At 48.0% G+C, this 17,482-nt stretch overlaps 1 protein-coding gene across 7 annotated transcripts in view; it reads left to right on the top strand.

The window, feature by feature from the left end:
* CFAP61 (cilia and flagella associated protein 61) overlaps positions 1 to 17,482 on the top strand; it is a 257,667-nt gene that overhangs the window by 1,891 nt on the left and 238,294 nt on the right. For all 7 annotated transcript variants that reach the window (XM_072943713.1, XM_072943712.1, XM_072943711.1 and 4 more), the window contains exons 2-3: positions 1,587 to 1,737; positions 14,326 to 14,476. In XM_072943713.1, the coding sequence (XP_072799814.1) occupies positions 1,595 to 1,737; positions 14,326 to 14,476 (294 nt within the window). In that variant the 5' untranslated portion in view covers positions 1,587 to 1,594. The remainder of the gene's footprint in view (positions 1 to 1,586; positions 1,738 to 14,325; positions 14,477 to 17,482) is intronic.

Here is a 17,482-nt window from a genome sequence, read left to right as displayed (position 1 = left end):
AGATGAATAAACTGGCATGGGAGACTTTCCTCTCAATTTCTGTGAGCTTGGACAAGGCAGGGCCACCCCAAGGGCTGGGTTTGCTTGGAGAGCACTGACAAACCTCCTTTTGTAAGCCTGTGAGGTAGAGGGTGGTGTGAATTCATCAAGTAGAAGGTGCTGGGTGAGGGTTCAGCACCTGTCCCCTTCCCTGGCACCCCTGCATCACCCTGCTCCTTGCACACATACCCACTGAGGACTGCGGTTAATCTGAACACTCTCAGACTGTGAGGGTAGGGGACCCTTACTCCCAGAGGCACCCTCAGGCCACATACACAGGGGTTGGGGGTGCAGAAGGAGATGCCCAAGTGGACACATGTGACCTGAGACAAGTCACTTCACCTCACAGGCCTCAGCTCCCTCATCTGACAAAGAAGGAGCTTGGCCCCAGGCTGTGTCAGGCCCTGTGATGCTCAAACTCTGGCACTTTGGCCAAGTAAAGAGTGCGCAAGAGTAGAGCTCAACCGCAAGAGCCCCAGAAAGCCCAGGGGCACAGCACTATGCTTCCAAAGGAGCCCTGCACACTGGAGAGCTCCACGTATCTGTGGTGCAAGACTGGCAAAGGTCATCCGTGCAGGGGAAGTGAGAGTGGCCGCCTTTGGGGGGACAAACCGACTGGGGGCTAAGAGGCCACCTTCCGGGGCGCTGGGGCACTCCCCCCGCTGTGCCCAGAGCCCGGACAGTGGCAAGTCAGCTGCCATGTCTTCATGCTTACTGGCCACTACATAAGAAGACGGTTTTTCTTCAGAAGCAAGAGGAGAGGAAAAAGGAGTGGAGGGAGGGAGTCGGGGAGGGAGGAAAGGACAGAGAGAGGAGGAGCAGGCACATGCACACTGAACACTGAGACGTCGAGGGAGATGGAAATCGCTGTGTGGCCTCCTGTCCATCAGCAGCCCCAGGGCGTCTTTCTGGAAGGTTAGACTCCACCTTTGCTGTCCTTAGAGATTCCTATGAGACTGGCCGTGGGAAAGGCAGGGTCACACAAAGAGAGCAGGTGCTTCATTCTGGAGCTTCTCAGAGACTTTTCGCGGGCCCAGTGGCCGCTCAGGAAGGCCCTTGCAAGCAGCGTTTCTGCCACTGGTTTGACCACAGGACTCTTTTTGGCTCAAACTCTCTCTCAGGCCTGCTGCCCCTCAGGGCTCCACTCTGGGGGGCTCTGGAACCTTGGGGGCCTGACCACGTGCCGTGGTGGTTGGTTAAACATGAGGACCCTGAACCAACACATAATCCCTCTCAAGGTTTTTCAATCCTATTGTTAGAATATTTTCAAGCTGCTTTCTGGGAAACAAAGAATTCAGTTGCAGACATCCCTAGACAGGCGAGTTCTCAGAAACATCGTTCTCCTGGAGGGAAACGTGTCAGCTGGCTTTCGGGGACAGTCGTCCCAGCCTGTCCCCAGGAGAAGATGTGTCCCACCAGCCCCTGAATGCCACGTTCACTCTGACCGCATGGAAACTGGGGGAATGTTCCGTCCTACAAGTACTGTGACCAGACTGGCTTGTCATCTCTGGCTAACGGTGGGCTGTTTTTCTCTCTTTTGGGGACAGGATAAAAAATGTCGATACTCACTTCTCCAAGAGGAAAGGCGGAAGTGGTTCACTGCCGAAGAACACAGTCACACGATATTTACTGTATCAAAAACCTCATTAGAAAATTTACCCAGAAGCTGTTTGGGAATCTCAACGTCATCCATCTTCTGTAAGTACGGAGCACAGTACGCTCAAGACTGTTTGTCGGTTTTATCGCACAACCGAGAGGGCCTCCACTCCTTTGTCCTCAGGGGGCTTGTGGCGGGGAAGTCGGTAGCAAAACATCTGCCCTCCTGAGAACAACCATGTGTAATTCCTGAAACAACATGTAAACTGAAAAGATTTCTCATGGGTTTTGGATTCAGGCAAACTTGGGTTCTGATCTCAACTGCCCACCCACTAATCCAGTCACCTGGGGCAAGTTAATAATATTAGCTACAGTTTTGAGAATTTATTTTCTTTCAGGCTCTGTGCTTTGCCAGCATGGACATATTTGACTCTGCAGTAGTCACTGTCATGTCCATTTTACAGATGAGAAAGTGGAGGCCCGCCCAAGGTCCAGCAGCTGGGAGCTCACAAAGCCTGGGTGTGCTCTTAACCACTTCTGCTGAAATATTCTTCTCAACTTCAAAGTATGCATAGGGTTTTTTTTCTTAAAAGATCTTTTCTTCTCCCTGTCTTTTGTTTTTTTTTTTTTTTTTGGACACCACAGTATAAATATGCTATTATCTGTTCCTCATTATTTTTACTGAATATGATAAGAGATAGCTCAGTATTTTGGATTTCATAGAGCTTCATGTTAAATACAATGGAAATGTTTAAACAAAGGCCAGCCTAAGACATTAAAATGAACAGTTTCTGATCCCCATGCTGATGAACATCATGTAACTTGGCACGATTTTGTTGGCGAGCCAGAGGGCAATATATAAAAAATGCTCTAAAAATATATATACCGATGAAATGATTTCATTTTTTGGCATTATTGGGGATTAAACATCTTAATGATGTCATCCGGATGGAAACACATTGATACACACACACACACAGAGACACACAAAGACACAAAAGGACTATGCAGAAAACATCAAAATGAAATCAAACTTCAGGACAATAGCAGGAACCCATGCAGCTTTCTCCTTGAAGATTTTTGCTTCATTTTAGAAATCTCACACTTCTCTTTTGACTGGTTTGCAAACAACAGAAGATAAATATTCTCTCCACTTAAGGAGGGAAGTTGTAAATTTCTTCATATAAAGCTGTGTTGTACTTTGTAAGGATAAAAGAGACATAACCCCCCTGCATTAAAGTGGACAGTAAGGAAACTAGCCTGTTTCAACCTCAGTGTGGAAGGAAGGGGGATAAAGTCCCCCCAAGAATTCATATGAACATGTTGATTTGAGTCTGTGTTAATTTCCTGTGTAGCTTCCCGAAGCTTCAGAACTTCCCAAATAATGAATGCATTTTCAGACAACCAAAACTAAGTTAGTTTCCCATAGACTGAATAAAGTAAAGAAACTGGAGAGTTTGATTAAAAATGGTTGCAGGTCAGTATTGTGTCCAGGAGACCGGCTGAAATAAGTACAAATCACGTCTGAAGGACAAGAGCTTCAGCTCAGACTTCAAATACTACTCCCAGATAAAGCTCCAAGGAACAGGAATTCACAATTTCACAGTGAAAACCCGCAAATGTACAAAGAAACATGCACCATTAGGGAGAACCAGCAACAAGAAATGTACAGCAGAATCAGAATCACAAAAACTTCAAACATAAGTCAAAGAATGTAAAATAACTATGTTTACTATGTCTAAAGTAAAAAGATATATTTTAAAAGACCATAAAAATGAATAATGAGACTTGGGAAAAACAGTCTAAAAGACCATCTAGAAGAAACACAGTCAAAATTAAAAGCTCGGTGGATGAATTAAACATCAAAATAGATACATTTGAAGATAGAAGTAGTGAACTGGAGGATCAATACTAATAAATTACCTAGAATTCAGCACAAAGAAACAGTGACAAAAAAATAAGGATGGAATATTTAACAACTAGGTCTAAACAGACCTCTAAAAGGAGATAACAGGAAGTGGAAGTCAGTATTTGAAGAGATAATGGCTGAGACCTTTCCAGAATTGTTGAAAAGCACTAGTTCTTACAGAAAGCCCAATAAATCCCAAAGAGGATAAATCACAGAAAATTCCACAACTAACCACATGAGAACGAAACAGGAAAACACCAAAGCTAAAGAGGATGTCTGAAAAACAGCCATAGAGAAGAGACAACTGACCTGCAATTGCACAACTAGAGGTTAGACTAATGATGACTTTTCAGTAGCAACAGTGGTGCCCGGAAGACAGTGGAATGTCTTCAGTACTGGGGAGAAAATAACATTAAACTAGAATCATATACCCTGTGAAATGATTTTCCAATATCTAGGGGAAAGTGGATGTATTTTTAGACAAACAAAAACTGGCTTACCAGTTAGTTTACCAGTGAACTCTGAATTAAGGAAATTCCTCAGAATGCCCAGTAGGCAGAAGGATGACTCTCAGCTGGAAAAAAACAAGATAAAAGAAGGAACGTCAATAAAAATATGTGCAAATATGTGGGTAAATCTCAGAGAAGATCTAACTTGTACAAAACAGTAACATTGACTAATCTAACATAGATATTAAATATAAACAGTAAGTTATAAGACATAAATAATAAGTTACATAAAATACAGAACAAAAATAGCAGGTAAATTGGGAGTCATGTGATTAGAATGAAAGTAGTCTTAAGGTATTGCTCGAGAGGAATTGCCAGCATTCAAAAGTGACCCCCCCATGAGCCACACCTCCTGCATTAAGTCCCTCTGTAGTCCCTTCTTGCACTGAATCAGGCCTTGTGTCACCAATGAAAACAGCGAAAGTGATGCTCTGTGACTTCAAGTCTAGATCATGAGTCTGCAGCTTCCACTGGGCTCTTGGAGTGCTCCCTCTTGGAACCCAGATGCCATGTTGTTAAACACTCAGGTCACGTGGCCACATGCAGGTGCGTCATCTGACAGCTTGGCCCGAGCTCCCAGCCAACAACCAGCATCAACTGTGCAGTGTGAGTGGAGCCATTCTAGGCATCACATGTTCAGATGACTCAGGCACAAGCACCATCTGACTGCCATTACCTGAGAGACCCCAACCAAAAAACTGCTCAGTCACACCCAGTCAACCCACAAGGCCTTGGGAGATAAGAATAAGTTGTTGCTTTAAGCCACTGAGCTTTGGGGTGGTTTGTCACACATCAGAGATAACTGGAGCAGAGGGTAAAGACCTTGTTAGAAATACATGTTAACGTGGCGAAGACGTTAGGGATAACGATAGGGGTAGAGATTGTAAGTTCTGGTCTATGGAGGGGGAAATGGAACAGGAAATTTTAAACAAACCTGAACCCAAAAGAAGGCAAGAGAGGAGGAAGAAAGAAGAAACAGAACACATAGAGCATATTAAATTCATGTAATAGGAAGATAGAAAATTCAGCTATGTCAGTAATCAAAATAAATGTAGCTGAGTAAAATTTTTCAGTTAAAAGATAAAAATGGACAGATAGGCTGAAAACACAGCAAAACAAAAAGCAGTCATATTTTACATATGAGACACACCTAACATATAAAGTCATGGAGGGATTTAAAGTATTGGTGAAAAAAGATGCCAGCCAAAATTTCATCCCCCTCTTCCCCCGCAAAAAAAGAAAAAAAAAAGGCCAGTGTTGCTATATAAATAGCAGGCAGAATACACTTAAGGGCACAAAGCATCACTGCAGGTAACGAGGGACATAACATGATGATAGAAGTTTCAGCGCTTGAGGGAGGCACGACAGCTTTAAACCTGTGTGCTCCTAATGACACGGTCGGAAAATATATAAAGCAAAAGCCAGTAGAACCAAAAGATGAAACAGACATGCCCACCCTCATAATGGGAGATCTTAACATACGTCTCTTAATACACGGAAGATCCAGCAAACTGGAAGTCAGTTGCAATGGAAGAGGTTTCAACAAGAGCCCAGCCAAAGGCCTTGACTTGTGGGACATACATAGAACAGTGTACCCAACACTGAGAGCGTATGTGAGCTCGTCAAGTAGACATGGGAACAAGGCTAAAGACTGACTTCCTCTTAGACCTCCACAGTGGCTGGCATCACACGTAATGCATTCTCCGACAACAGTGCGATGAACTTAGAAATCAATACAAAAAGATAACTAAGAAATACCCATATATTTGAAACTGTAAATGCAAAAATGAATAATCATGAGTCAAAAAAGAACAATTGGAATACATGAGTTGAATGAAAATAAAAATCTATTTCTATATTAGATATATATTTACACGCACACAACTACACAGGCACAGTACACATGAAATCAGGTTAGCTTTGTGTGCTGCGGCCGAAGCAGGTGTGGGTGTTTATGACATTGGAGGCTCCCACGCCTCCGCCTCCGTATTCTCTGTGCCTCTTTGTCCCCCCATCCCCCTGTAGACCCTTCCTCTTACATCGGCCTGGGCCTGTGAATTACCCAAGAGAATGTGCTGGAAGTGTGCCGTGCCCGGGCCCAAGCCTAGGGCAAGCCGTGTGAGGTGTCCTGGGCACTCACCACCAGGTGCTGACCCGGCACCAGCCCGAGGCAGTGCTGCCTCCAGTCCTGAACTCTGGGCGCCTCTCCTGCCTGGGCTGAATCCCAGCTCTGCCCGGCAGCATTTGATTTTGCGCTCCGGGGAGCCTCAGGTCACCACGTGGAAAAGCCGAGTGGAGAGGCCAGATCACAAGGGAGAACTGAGGACCCCAGCCCCTGGCAAGAAATGAGGCCCCAGGCCATCTGAGCCACCTCCACTGAGGCACGAGGTGTGTGAGTGAAGAAATCTTCGTGGAGGTTCCAGCCCAGCAGGTAGTCCCGCTGAACTCGGGCCGAATTCCCAGCCCATTTAACCCTGAGTAAGTGAAACAGCAGGGCCCCACTAGGGCAGAGTCATCTGGATGCAGAAAGACCCAGAGCAGCAGGTCTCGGAGGAAACGGGGAACCTTGAATTCTCACTGCAGAAGAGAAGAAGGGCCCACCACAGGGTTCTGAGCTTGCTGCCAGGTTGGGCAAAGAACTGCAGAATCGACGCAGGGAAGACAGAGTGAAGGAAAGGACGGCTGAGAGCAAGTGTCCGTGAGACAGAAGGGAAGCGTCCTGGGAGCATCGGCAGAGCCTGCAGTCGCTTCTTTAACAAGGTGCAACTTCTCAGAAAAGCCCTGATGAGATTCATCAAGAAGAAAAGAAAGACGGTCACATTTTTGAAAAATGTAGTGTGAAGAGGACATAAGTGACATGTGGCAGCTTGAGCAGGTAGTAAAGATGTTGCAAGTCCACAGCCCCCGGACCGAGGCTCTCAGCAGTGTTTCCGATTGCAGGATGTTAGAAATCCATTCTGTGCATTTACTCTGCCAGCAAGGGCTGGAGCGGCTCCCCAGCTCACACACACTAATGTCTGCGTGCCAGACGCGTGGAGATGTTCTCTAACCGGGGTGAAGACCATAGAGTAACCTCATGCCACTCCTTGTCTGATTTGGCTGCTGCCAGCTTATCTGCATAAGATAACGTTCTGGTCTGCAGGGCTTTTTGGACTTGAAAGGATGGGGGACCTATATTAAAAAACTTCATGCCAAAAATTCTGAAAATGTGGGTGAAAGAATACATTTCTAGAAAAATGTATTTTCCTAAAGTCAATTTTAAAAGTGATAGAAACCCATTAAAAAATTGAATTGGTAATTTTAAGTCCTCGCACCAGTGAAATAGCAGATACAACAGCCTTTACAAGCTAACTGTACGACGTGTTCAAGGGTTAGGTACATCTCCACCGAATGAAACTTCCTGGGAGCAGAGAGACAGAGAACACTCTTTAATTCACGTTATGAGGCCAGCGTCAGGTTAATACCAAAACCAGAGGGAGGCAATACAGGAGAGGGAGGTGAACTGTTAATCTCACACAGAATGAGAGATGGAAGTTACATCCAATCTTGTTCACGATTGTAAACGCAAAAATTCTAAACAAAACATTAGGAAGTGAACCTAACAATGCATTAACCAATCAGAACATTGATTACTTCACCACATGCACAGACTGAAGGAGAACAAGTATATAATCATCGCAATAAATACAAACATCTGATAAATTCAACATTTCTTCTTACATAACTCTCAGTAAAATAAGAATATAGGGCAACTACCATAACCTGCTTGCTAGAAGTGTCTGTAAAAACCCTGAATACACACAGTACATAATGACAAGATAAAATATTAAAAGAACCCCTCTTGCTTTAAGGAGCAGGATGACGAGGCCTGCTGTCAGGACTTCTGTTCAGCATTGAATTGGAGAGCCTCGCTGTTGCAGTAAGAGAGAAAAATAAATCTTAGAGAAGTGTTAGGATCTGAAAGGAAGAAAGAAAACATTATTTGCAGATGACACATTCTGTATATAGGAAATCAGAAGGAATGTGCAAACAAATCATTAGAATTTGTGCAAACATTTTAAATTGCTGGCTGCTAAGTCATTAACCAAAGACTAACTGCATCTTTATATACTAGCAATGAACGATTAGAAAACATTTTAAAAGAAGATATGATTTATACATTTTTTGAAAGAAGATACGATTTCCACGCATGCCAAAGAGTATAAAATACCTAACGGTAAGACTGACGAAAGTAGCGCCAAGCCTTTTATGGGTTATGTTATCAAATTTTATTGAAAGGCATTAGAGAAGACCTGAAGAAAGGAAGAGGTGTACAGTATTCGTGGATCCAAAGATTCAGTATCATAAAGAAGTGAATTCTTCACCTAATCAAAGTCCAGTAACAAGATTATTTAAGTTGGTAATATGGGTGTAAATTTATATGGCAGAGCAAAGGGCCAGAGCAATCTGAAAGACGGTGGGAAGACTTGCCCACCTAAAGGCTCGTAATTAGGACAGTGCTGTCGTGACCAAAGCCAAAGACTTGGGCCACAGAAGAGATCCCAGAAACAGAGCCACACACCTATGAGAACTTGATGATGACAGTGACAGAGACAGCATGATGTCGAAGCCAGTGGGGAAAGGGTGTACCACACGATATTGGTGCCGGGACAATGTGTCATCCACACGGAAAGGAGAATATATGTAAACAGCAGCCTCATGCCACACCAAAAACCGCCAGACAATTCTGGGTGAACTGACGACTCATATGTGAAAAACATCGAACATCCTGTATTCCCAGCTCATTCATCCAGCTTCCTGGCGGAAGTCACCCCTTGGAAACCTAGTAGGTAGTTCCGACCTAGCGTTGTCTTCACCTGCCTGCAAACGACTCTGCCCACACTTTCCCCATCTCAGTAACGACAGCCACTCCAGCCTTCCACTTGCTCACACCGAACACCCTGGCGTCATCCTCTCTGTCTTTCTCTCACGTCCCACACCAGCAACGGCCGTCAACTCCACCTTCACACACTCGGGACCTGGCCTCTCCTCCCACCTCACTCCTACCCGCCCCGCTCCCCCCGGTCTGGGGCACCAGCATCCTGGCTTGAGCATTACCACGGCGCCCTCAGTGGTCCCCCCTGCCTCCACCTTGAGGTCACCCTCGCCCCTCCTCCCTTCTGCTGCACCAAACTGTTCTCAACGTAGCAGCCAGAGTGACATTACTGACACTGGTAGGGTTGTGTCATGCTTCTGCTCAAAGCCCTGAGCTGGTCTGCCACTCCCTGCCCCAAGCTGTGCGGAGACCACACTTGTCCCCTCAGACCTCATCTCCCTTGAACCACACTGACTCCCTTTACTTTTCCTGCTGCGCCCCAGGCACGTTCGTGCCCCACCCTCTGGTTACTTTCTCTCCGTCCAAGCTCAAATGCACGCTGCCTCCTCCTGGAGGCACCCCTGCACACGAAGTACATCCTCTCCCCCTTGTTTTTCTCTATCGCACTTACCACCCCCTGACATTCATGCATTTTACTTTTTCTGGAAAACTCACAAGAGTAGGGGTTTTGCCTGTTCCCTGCTATACCTCCAGAGCCTGGGAACAAGGCTTAGCACTTGGTAGATGTTCAATAAATGTTTGTTGCATGAATGAATGAATGCAGTACTAGCCGTGTGACTGTGCAACCGGGCAGACCCTTTCCGCATAGCCTCTGCCTTAGCTCCTCTCTGAAGTGCTCAGTTAGCAGCGTCTGATGCATATCCTGACCAGATGCTAAACCCGCCAGGGAATGGAATTAGCTGCTTGATGATCATGAGCGCCGGACCCAGACCTTCTGGCGCCTGAGGACTGAGCACCGTCGGCCAATCAGAGGACTGTGCACAGCTGATCACCTGCCCTGCGAGCCCCCTCCCTCACCAGGCCTTTAAAAAGGCTTCGCCGAAACCCTTCGGGGAGTTTGGGATTTTCCTGGGTGTAAGCCACCCCGTCCTCCTCGCGCGGCCCTGCGGTAGACTTTTCTCCGCTCCACACTCCGACGTCCGGTTTGCTTGGCCTCCCTCTGCCTCGGGCACGTGGACTTGCCGTGAGGAACAACTGTGCGTGAGTCACTCAATCCCCTAAACCTTAGCTTCGTCCTCTGTGGAACGGACACTTGTGCCTAGTTTGCAGGGTGAGTGGCGCAGTGAAAACAAGTGTTGGGTGCAGTGCAGTGGGACCGGCTCCAGCAGGGGCTGCGGGAGCCTCCCCGGCCCGCAGAGCAGGAGGAGGCACTGCCCCGGCGCGCGGTCCCGGGAAACGCTGCCGACGGCGGCGGGAGGGGAGGCTGGCGGCGCTGAGCTGGGGGCCAGGAGCCCGGGGGCCTCTCACCGCCTGCCGCGCGGAGCCCTTTGAATCTCCCCGGCGTGAGTACGCTTCCCTGCGGAAACACAGGCGACGCCCGGCGCGGGAGCCACCGCGCGGCTCCGACTGCGGCTCCGGGGCTGACGCCGCAGGTCCGGGGCCCCGGGCGCGCACGTGACCGCGCGGTCGCGCCGCCCGGGGCGCGTCCTCTGAGCCGCTGCGCAGAAGGCGGAATGCGGGTGAAGGCGCGGGTTGCAGCTGGGGCCTGTCTGCAGACCTACAGATTTTGTTCAGGAACTTCCACACATCTGCTTCCACAAATCCTGTCCACGGGCAGTGCTCGTTACCCGAACGTTCTCGTCCGCGCGTTGTTTCCAAAGGCGAGCTCCCCGCCCTGCTGGGTCCGGGAGCCCGCGTGGCGAAGGCCCTTCCGTAGCTCCTGGATTGGCGGTCATGAGGAGCACAGCTTCCACGGTGAGGCAGGGGAGAAGTGAGAGGCTTTTTTGAATGTTAAAATGGGATCCTCATAACTGAAAACGTGGAGACCTGTGCTAGAAGCCAGTGTGTTTTCAGAAGGAAAAGTAAATTTACATTTTGGTTGGTGTCCTGGGGCTCCCAAAACAGCCACTCTGCTCCCCGGCCGGGGTGGCCGCCACCTTCACACTGGTAACTCCATCCCTGCGGCTCGGAGGCCCTTCCTCCTGGCGCTTCAAAAACCGGCATTTTCTTTTCTAGTTTATTCATTTTCACTTTACTGGCTGCTGGCTCTGTCACAGATACAGGAATGAGTTAAGACTGGTCTCACCTAAAAACCCTGCTCGGTTTTCTGGGGAGGGGGGAGTGGCAGCCACGACGGCTGCAGTTCAGGGTGTGGGGACAGAAGGGGACTCTCAGCCCGGCTTCACTGACACTGCTCAACCAGCAGAAACTGGGGACACGGACTCACCGAGGTTTCCATCAAGTACAGTTAAGTAAAACGAGTTTTGACTGAACTTGGAAAATTCCTTAAACCAACTGAGTAAATGAAATATTGCTCTAATGAAAAGAACTCTGATTTCAATTGTTTATAGTAATTTTGAGCTTTAATATATTTTGTATGAAATACATACATGTGTGTGTATTTTTTAAGACAACGGCTCCTTGGTTTGGATTTGGCTTATTGCAAATAATTCTAAACCAGCTTTAAAGAAACAGACCTTGTCCACTACCTTTGTGCCCTCCCTGGCCCTCTTCTGCTCCCACGATGATTTATCTGTCCTGTAGAGGACCTAATGGCTAAGAGGAAGTAAGAAGTGGAAATTATATATTCAGAAGGATGTGCTGCAAAAGTTACATTTTGCAGTCAGCTCTTTGGAAATTGCGATGCATTTTCCCATTGAAACAGAGTTATTCGTGGCTGTCTTCCCAGGCCCACCCACAAAAGCCTATTTAATCTGTAACGTCTGTGTGGTACAGTGCTGCGCTAATTGCAGTACCGAACACAGCCCCCACCCTAGGTTCTCGTGGGCAAATGCATTTCAAGTTCAAATTGGGATTCCAGGAACACATCTCCTGGGCTTCCCTGAGGGGATGGCGGCAGCCCGGTCCCAGCTTTGCCCACCTCCTCCTCCACTGCCGTCAATGACGTGAGCGGGCTCCCTTGCCCTGGGCCTTTTTTCATCTGAATTAGAGTCAGAACTCTCAGCGTGAATCTTAGGTCGTGGCTCCGGGAACCCGGAGCAGAGGAGCCCAGGGAACCAGGAGCTGGGGGAGGAGGGGGGCCCTCCTGGAGTGGAACGAGGGGAAGGGTCCTCAGTGAGTCAGATGGGAGAAGCTGGGGGCTACTTCCTCCCACTGAGGAGCACCCCATATGGATTCGGTGTTCTCGGTACCTGAGGGCAGGCAGGTGCTGTGCTTGCCCGGGGCCCCTGGGCCGGGTGCACCCCTGGTGGAATCCCCCGGGGCTGAGGGGTGTGGCTTCCTATGAGAGGGGATGGTGGCTGGTGGCTGTCAGCACTGAGATTGACATCCCAAGCACAGTGTTTCCCAGACGTACCCTCTGGTGGTACCCGAGGTGATTTGACTTGACACGTGCAGAGCAATTTTTACTTTAAATGTTGTATCTTCATTTTTATAGTTACCTTCTATGTATAGAAATGCATACTGGTTTTCCACTTATGATAGTGATGTAATTTTTTTTTATTGAAATGGACTTATTTAAGCCAAAAGTGAACTGGTTTACGAAAATAAGCACAAGAAATGCACGTGTCTGAGAGTCCGCCCTCTGCTGCACGGCTCTAGGATAATGTTCTGCCAACAAGTGGAGAAAAGCAGGCTACAAACAGTATGGGTTGTGGGATTCCATTTTTATAGATGCACAAAGTGCACAGCAATGTATAACTACACTCAAGAAAGAAAGGTAAGTCTAGTGAGATGGCCGCCAAAATACGGACAGTGGTCAGTTATTAATAGGAGGTGGTATCAAGGGTGATTTTTTCCAAATTAGTTTTCTCTCCCTGCTTGTGTTTCCTACTTCCGACTGCACTGATGCCGCATCAGTCTCCAGCAGAAACCTCGCTGGGAAGCGCACATGACTTTCTCTCTAGCTTCCCCCGGTCTCTCCTCTGTGGTCGTATGCTGTCTTCTCTCCTGGTCTCCTTAACAGGAATATGGGTAACTTCTGCCTTCTTTGCTTTTTGAAGGAACATTTAAATCTCTCTTTCTCTAACTTAAAACACCAGTAGATTCCATTCAGCTGAGAAAATGAAAACTGCATTTCAAGTTACATACAAGTGGTTGTCCACGTAGTAAACGGCGTGCTGTCTCTAAGTCACCACTCCTGCTGCCATGACAGGCCACGTCACGGGGCAGCCCTTGGGAGGGACCTTGAGGACGCCCCTGTGGCGCAGCCAGCAGAGTAAGAGTAGGAGGACCTCATCTTTATCAACTCACCCAGTCGCCTCCACTTTACAAGACCCTCAGGGTCCCCATCGCTGCAGCTGGATTCGGTGGTACTGCAGGTGCTCGGATTCCAGTAGATCCATTAGCCCAGGGACTTGGGCTCAGGATTTGGACAAAGTGGTTTAAAATACTGACCAAGGTGGGCCAAATTCTCAGCTCTCTCTCACACACATGCACTTCTTGTATTTAATTATTTTCTTTAAAATAATTCACTTTTGGCTTAAATAAGTATTTCAATAAAAAATTACATCACTATCATAAATGGAAAACTGGTATCCCCTCCTGTAAATGGAAGGTAACTATAAAAATGAAGATATAACATTCAAAACAAAAATTGCTCTGCATGTTTCGAGTCCGATCACCTCGGGTACCAACAGAGGGTACCTTTCAGAAACCCTGTGCTTCGGATGTCAGTCTCAGTGCCAACAGCCAGCAACAGCCACTGTCCTGTCTCACAGGAAGTCACACCCCTCAGCCCCGGGGGACTCCACCAGGGGTGCACCCGGCCCAAGCCCCCCCACCCTCACCCCAAGCACTGCTGCTGTGGGAAGGTGACCAACCCATCCCAGTTTACTGATGGCTTTTCTGGTTTTAGCACCAACAGTCCGATGTCCTGGGCACCTTCTCAGTCCCAGACAAACGGGGACAGTTGGCCAGCCTAACTGCATGTTCAGGCCCACACAGCGGAACTGGCAACGTGGAGAGGAGGGAAAAACCTGCAGTCAGACGACTTGCCCAGTCCGCCTCCAAGGGAAGGGTATTGGACGCTTCATATCATAAACGTAACACCCTTCTAGTGAAATGTCATTTTTGGTGGAAGTGCCGTTGATTGCACTAGATGTCCTGAAAGATGCGCTCCCAGGGCTGCTGCCAAATCGCTCCCCCCTTTCCCAACGGTTATCATACCTTTCGCCGTGGTTGCCAAGTTCCAGTGGCCAAAGGTGGGAGACAACGACACCCTCTTCACCTCCCTTTTGGTATCGTCTTCATGTGTGCAATTCACATTGTTTCCACAGGGAAAAGGCAAACCTTGCCATTACCCTCCACAATGACCAGGAGGAGATCATGGCCCAGGCCACCTTTCTGGACTATCCCAACTGGAATATCGCCCGGCAGCATGACTGGGTGTCCGTGTTCCGGGAGCTGGACAGTGAAATCCCGTGCACAGTAAGTAACCACGCACCTTCCTCCTTAGAACAGCCTGGATTTTGCAGGGAAAAATGTTTGCATATATATCTTTCTAGTTTGTAGACTGAGCAGTTCAAAACTCAGAACAGAATGTATAAGACATGATGGACAGAAATGGAATTAGCTGGTGGGGAGGGAAGGGGGATCTGAGAGCAGGAGGCCTCGGAGGAGGACCATGAGGGAGCAAGGAATTAGTGGGAGGGTCAGGACGTGGCTTCCCAGGTCTCCAAAGCCTTTGGCCTGCTGGGAGGGCCCTTGCCATTTACACATTTGCCCCCGTAAAAGGCAACAGAGCCTCAGATCCAAGTCATGCTCTGTAATTTTCAAAGTGCCCTCGTGGACTCTGGCTCATCTGATGTCTTCTAGCAGTGGACACGTTACAGACAACCTGTCGATGAACCAGCGGTTCCCAGGGACTTGGGCTTTGGTAGCTGGTGCCTGTCAGAGCCAGGCCAGCGTCTGGCTCCAGCTGCTGCAGAGAGACAGAGGCTGCCCCTGTCAGCGGAGCTCCGGAGCGTGTCCTCCCCGCAGCCGGGGGAACGCAGGTGGCGGGAATGAGCGCGTTCGCGCATGCGCGCAAACAGGCCCCGCCCCGCGCTGCCCACATCTGTTCAGGGAGATGCTGCCTCCCCCTCGTCCCCTGGGCTCTGCGCTCCCTGTTACCACTGTCAGGAAAATTATCTCCAACGTGGAAATGCACCAAAAAGAGCCTTTCAGGCAGTGCTTGTACCTTTGAGCGATTTTCCGTTGACTGGGCTGTTTTCCAATTCCGTAGGAACACTGATTAGATTGTCGATTTTTGTCTGTTTGAGATGTAAATGGCTTCTGTCTGGTGGAGGAGATAACCTCAAAGGCTACAGTTTCTGGCCCAGGGGGACAGGACCTCTTTTGTATCTAACCCCACAATCTTCTAATGTTCCCTCGTCAAACTGCCTGAAGCCCGCCTCTCGAGGGCAGGGAATCGCTGTTTTTTGTTTTTTTTGTTTTTTTTTTTTTTTTAATCATCTCGCTAGTTGCCTCCCAAATTGATGGGTTGAATCAATCTCTGATACGTGCATATGGTATTTGCATTATGGGTCATGATTTTACCTTTTTGAAAATTATAAATTAACACCGTTCTTCATAAACTGTTCTCTTAAGAGTGCTTCTTTAAAACTACTTCCTAGAGCAGTACAGAGGTAGACTGTCTGGTAAGGTGGCCACCAGCCATACGTAGCTCTTGAGCGCTTGAAATGTGGCTCGTTTGACTGAGCTGAGCTGTTAGGATAACGTATACACGGACATCAAATACTTAGTAGGAAAAAAAACGTACCAAATGCAATTCGTGTGCCGGACACACATTGAGGCCAAACAAACTGGACTGTCGGAGTTTGGAGCAGAGAAAAGTTTACTGCAGGGTCGAGCAAGGAGGGCAGGTGGCTTGTGCGCCCAAACCCCAAACCCTGCCCCTTCCCAGTGGTTTCAATAAAGCATTTTTAAAGGCCAAGTGAGGGAGGGGTGGCCCTGGGTAGTGATCAGCTGTGCACAGTTCTCTGATTGGCTGATGTAGGGGTAACAGGGCAGTCAACACTATCAACCCCTAGGCACCAGAAGGTCTGGGGGGGCCACTGCTCATGATCATTAAGTAGTTAATTTCCATTTGGTGGTGGTTTTAGCCTCTGAAAAACTCAGGGCGTATACGTGAGATGCTATTACCTGGGTAGTTCAGAGAGGAGCTGCAGCAGGGGACACGTCTGTCCCAGGAAGACCCCCATAGGGTCCTGCTCGGTTCCAAAAAGAGTGTAAAATGCCTCATTGACAAGTTTTATGTTGACTGCTTCTTAAAGGCTAATAAGTTGAATATGTTAGGTTAAGTAAAATGTAGTAAAATTAATTTCACCAGTTTATCCTTGCTCCTTTCTTTATATGTCTACTAGAAAGTTTAAAATCACATATATGCTGAGCATTTGTGACTTGAATTATTTCCTATTAGACAGCATTGGTGTAGAGCCTTAAGGCTTAAGATATTACCTACTCCAGGGGCATCTGCCACTGAAGTGATGAGTTTTATCATAAAGCCAAGGAATAACTAGTGAACTATAATATGTTTGATGGAAGAGAGAATTGAGGAGCTAAATCAGCCCAGTAGCAAGCCATGTGCTCCTAAGGCTTGTCCTGTTTAGAATGTAAAGCCGGTGCTGTGGGATTAGGGGAGTCAGTCCGTGGGAAGCGCCCACATTGCTGCCACCTGCGCTGTCGCTGTTGTTTTCTGGACTTTGGGGTTCGTGTTATTTGCCTTGGGGTAGTTTTCAGGCTGCTGAACCAAACTCATGATTCTTCTCTCACCATTTTATGCCTGGTAAACACTCCTTGTGAGCGTTCCCAAGGCACGTGCCACCCCGCCGGAGGGAAGACCAAGGCACACGGTGTGCAAGGTGTCACCTAAGGCCATGTATAAAACTGCTGAGAAAACGAGACACAGACAGCACGCCTGTTGTCCGGGTCAGGTGCAGGCGCTGCCCTCAGCACTCAGCCACTTCACGTTTGCAGGAGCTCCAGCGTTTGAGGATTTGCCCCTAAACACGAGGGTCTGAGCTGAACAGACCAATGTGTGGATGTCTGGAGCAGTTCTCATTACTGACCACTTAAGAAGTCTTCAGAAGTTTAGGGGCAGAGCTCTTTAAAAACTCAGAAGATTTAACCTGAAAGTCATGTTAGACTTACACTCCTGTGAGTTCTCCGCTCCCAGGTTTTCTGGATCCGGAAAGTGGTATCTGATTCTGATTCGGATTGTTGAACAAAACAAGCCACTGGATTCCTAACATGGTGCCTACCTTCCATCCTCCAGATTCATGAGAGTCTTTCCCTCGTGTTCCTTGAATAGAGCAGCAGCTGCTGACTCAAGAGGCTCGGGGGAAGGGTGATTGTCTGTCACTTGGCAGAGACACCCTGCGGACAAGGCCACTGAGTTAATAATCGATTTCATTCCCTCGCTCGCGCAACCCC

The sequence above is a fragment of the Vicugna pacos genome, chromosome 19 (genome assembly GCF_048564905.1).
Source record: "Vicugna pacos chromosome 19, VicPac4, whole genome shotgun sequence".
NCBI classification, from domain to species: domain Eukaryota; kingdom Metazoa; phylum Chordata; class Mammalia; order Artiodactyla; family Camelidae; genus Vicugna; species Vicugna pacos.
This window is presented reverse-complemented; position numbering and strand designations above follow the sequence as displayed.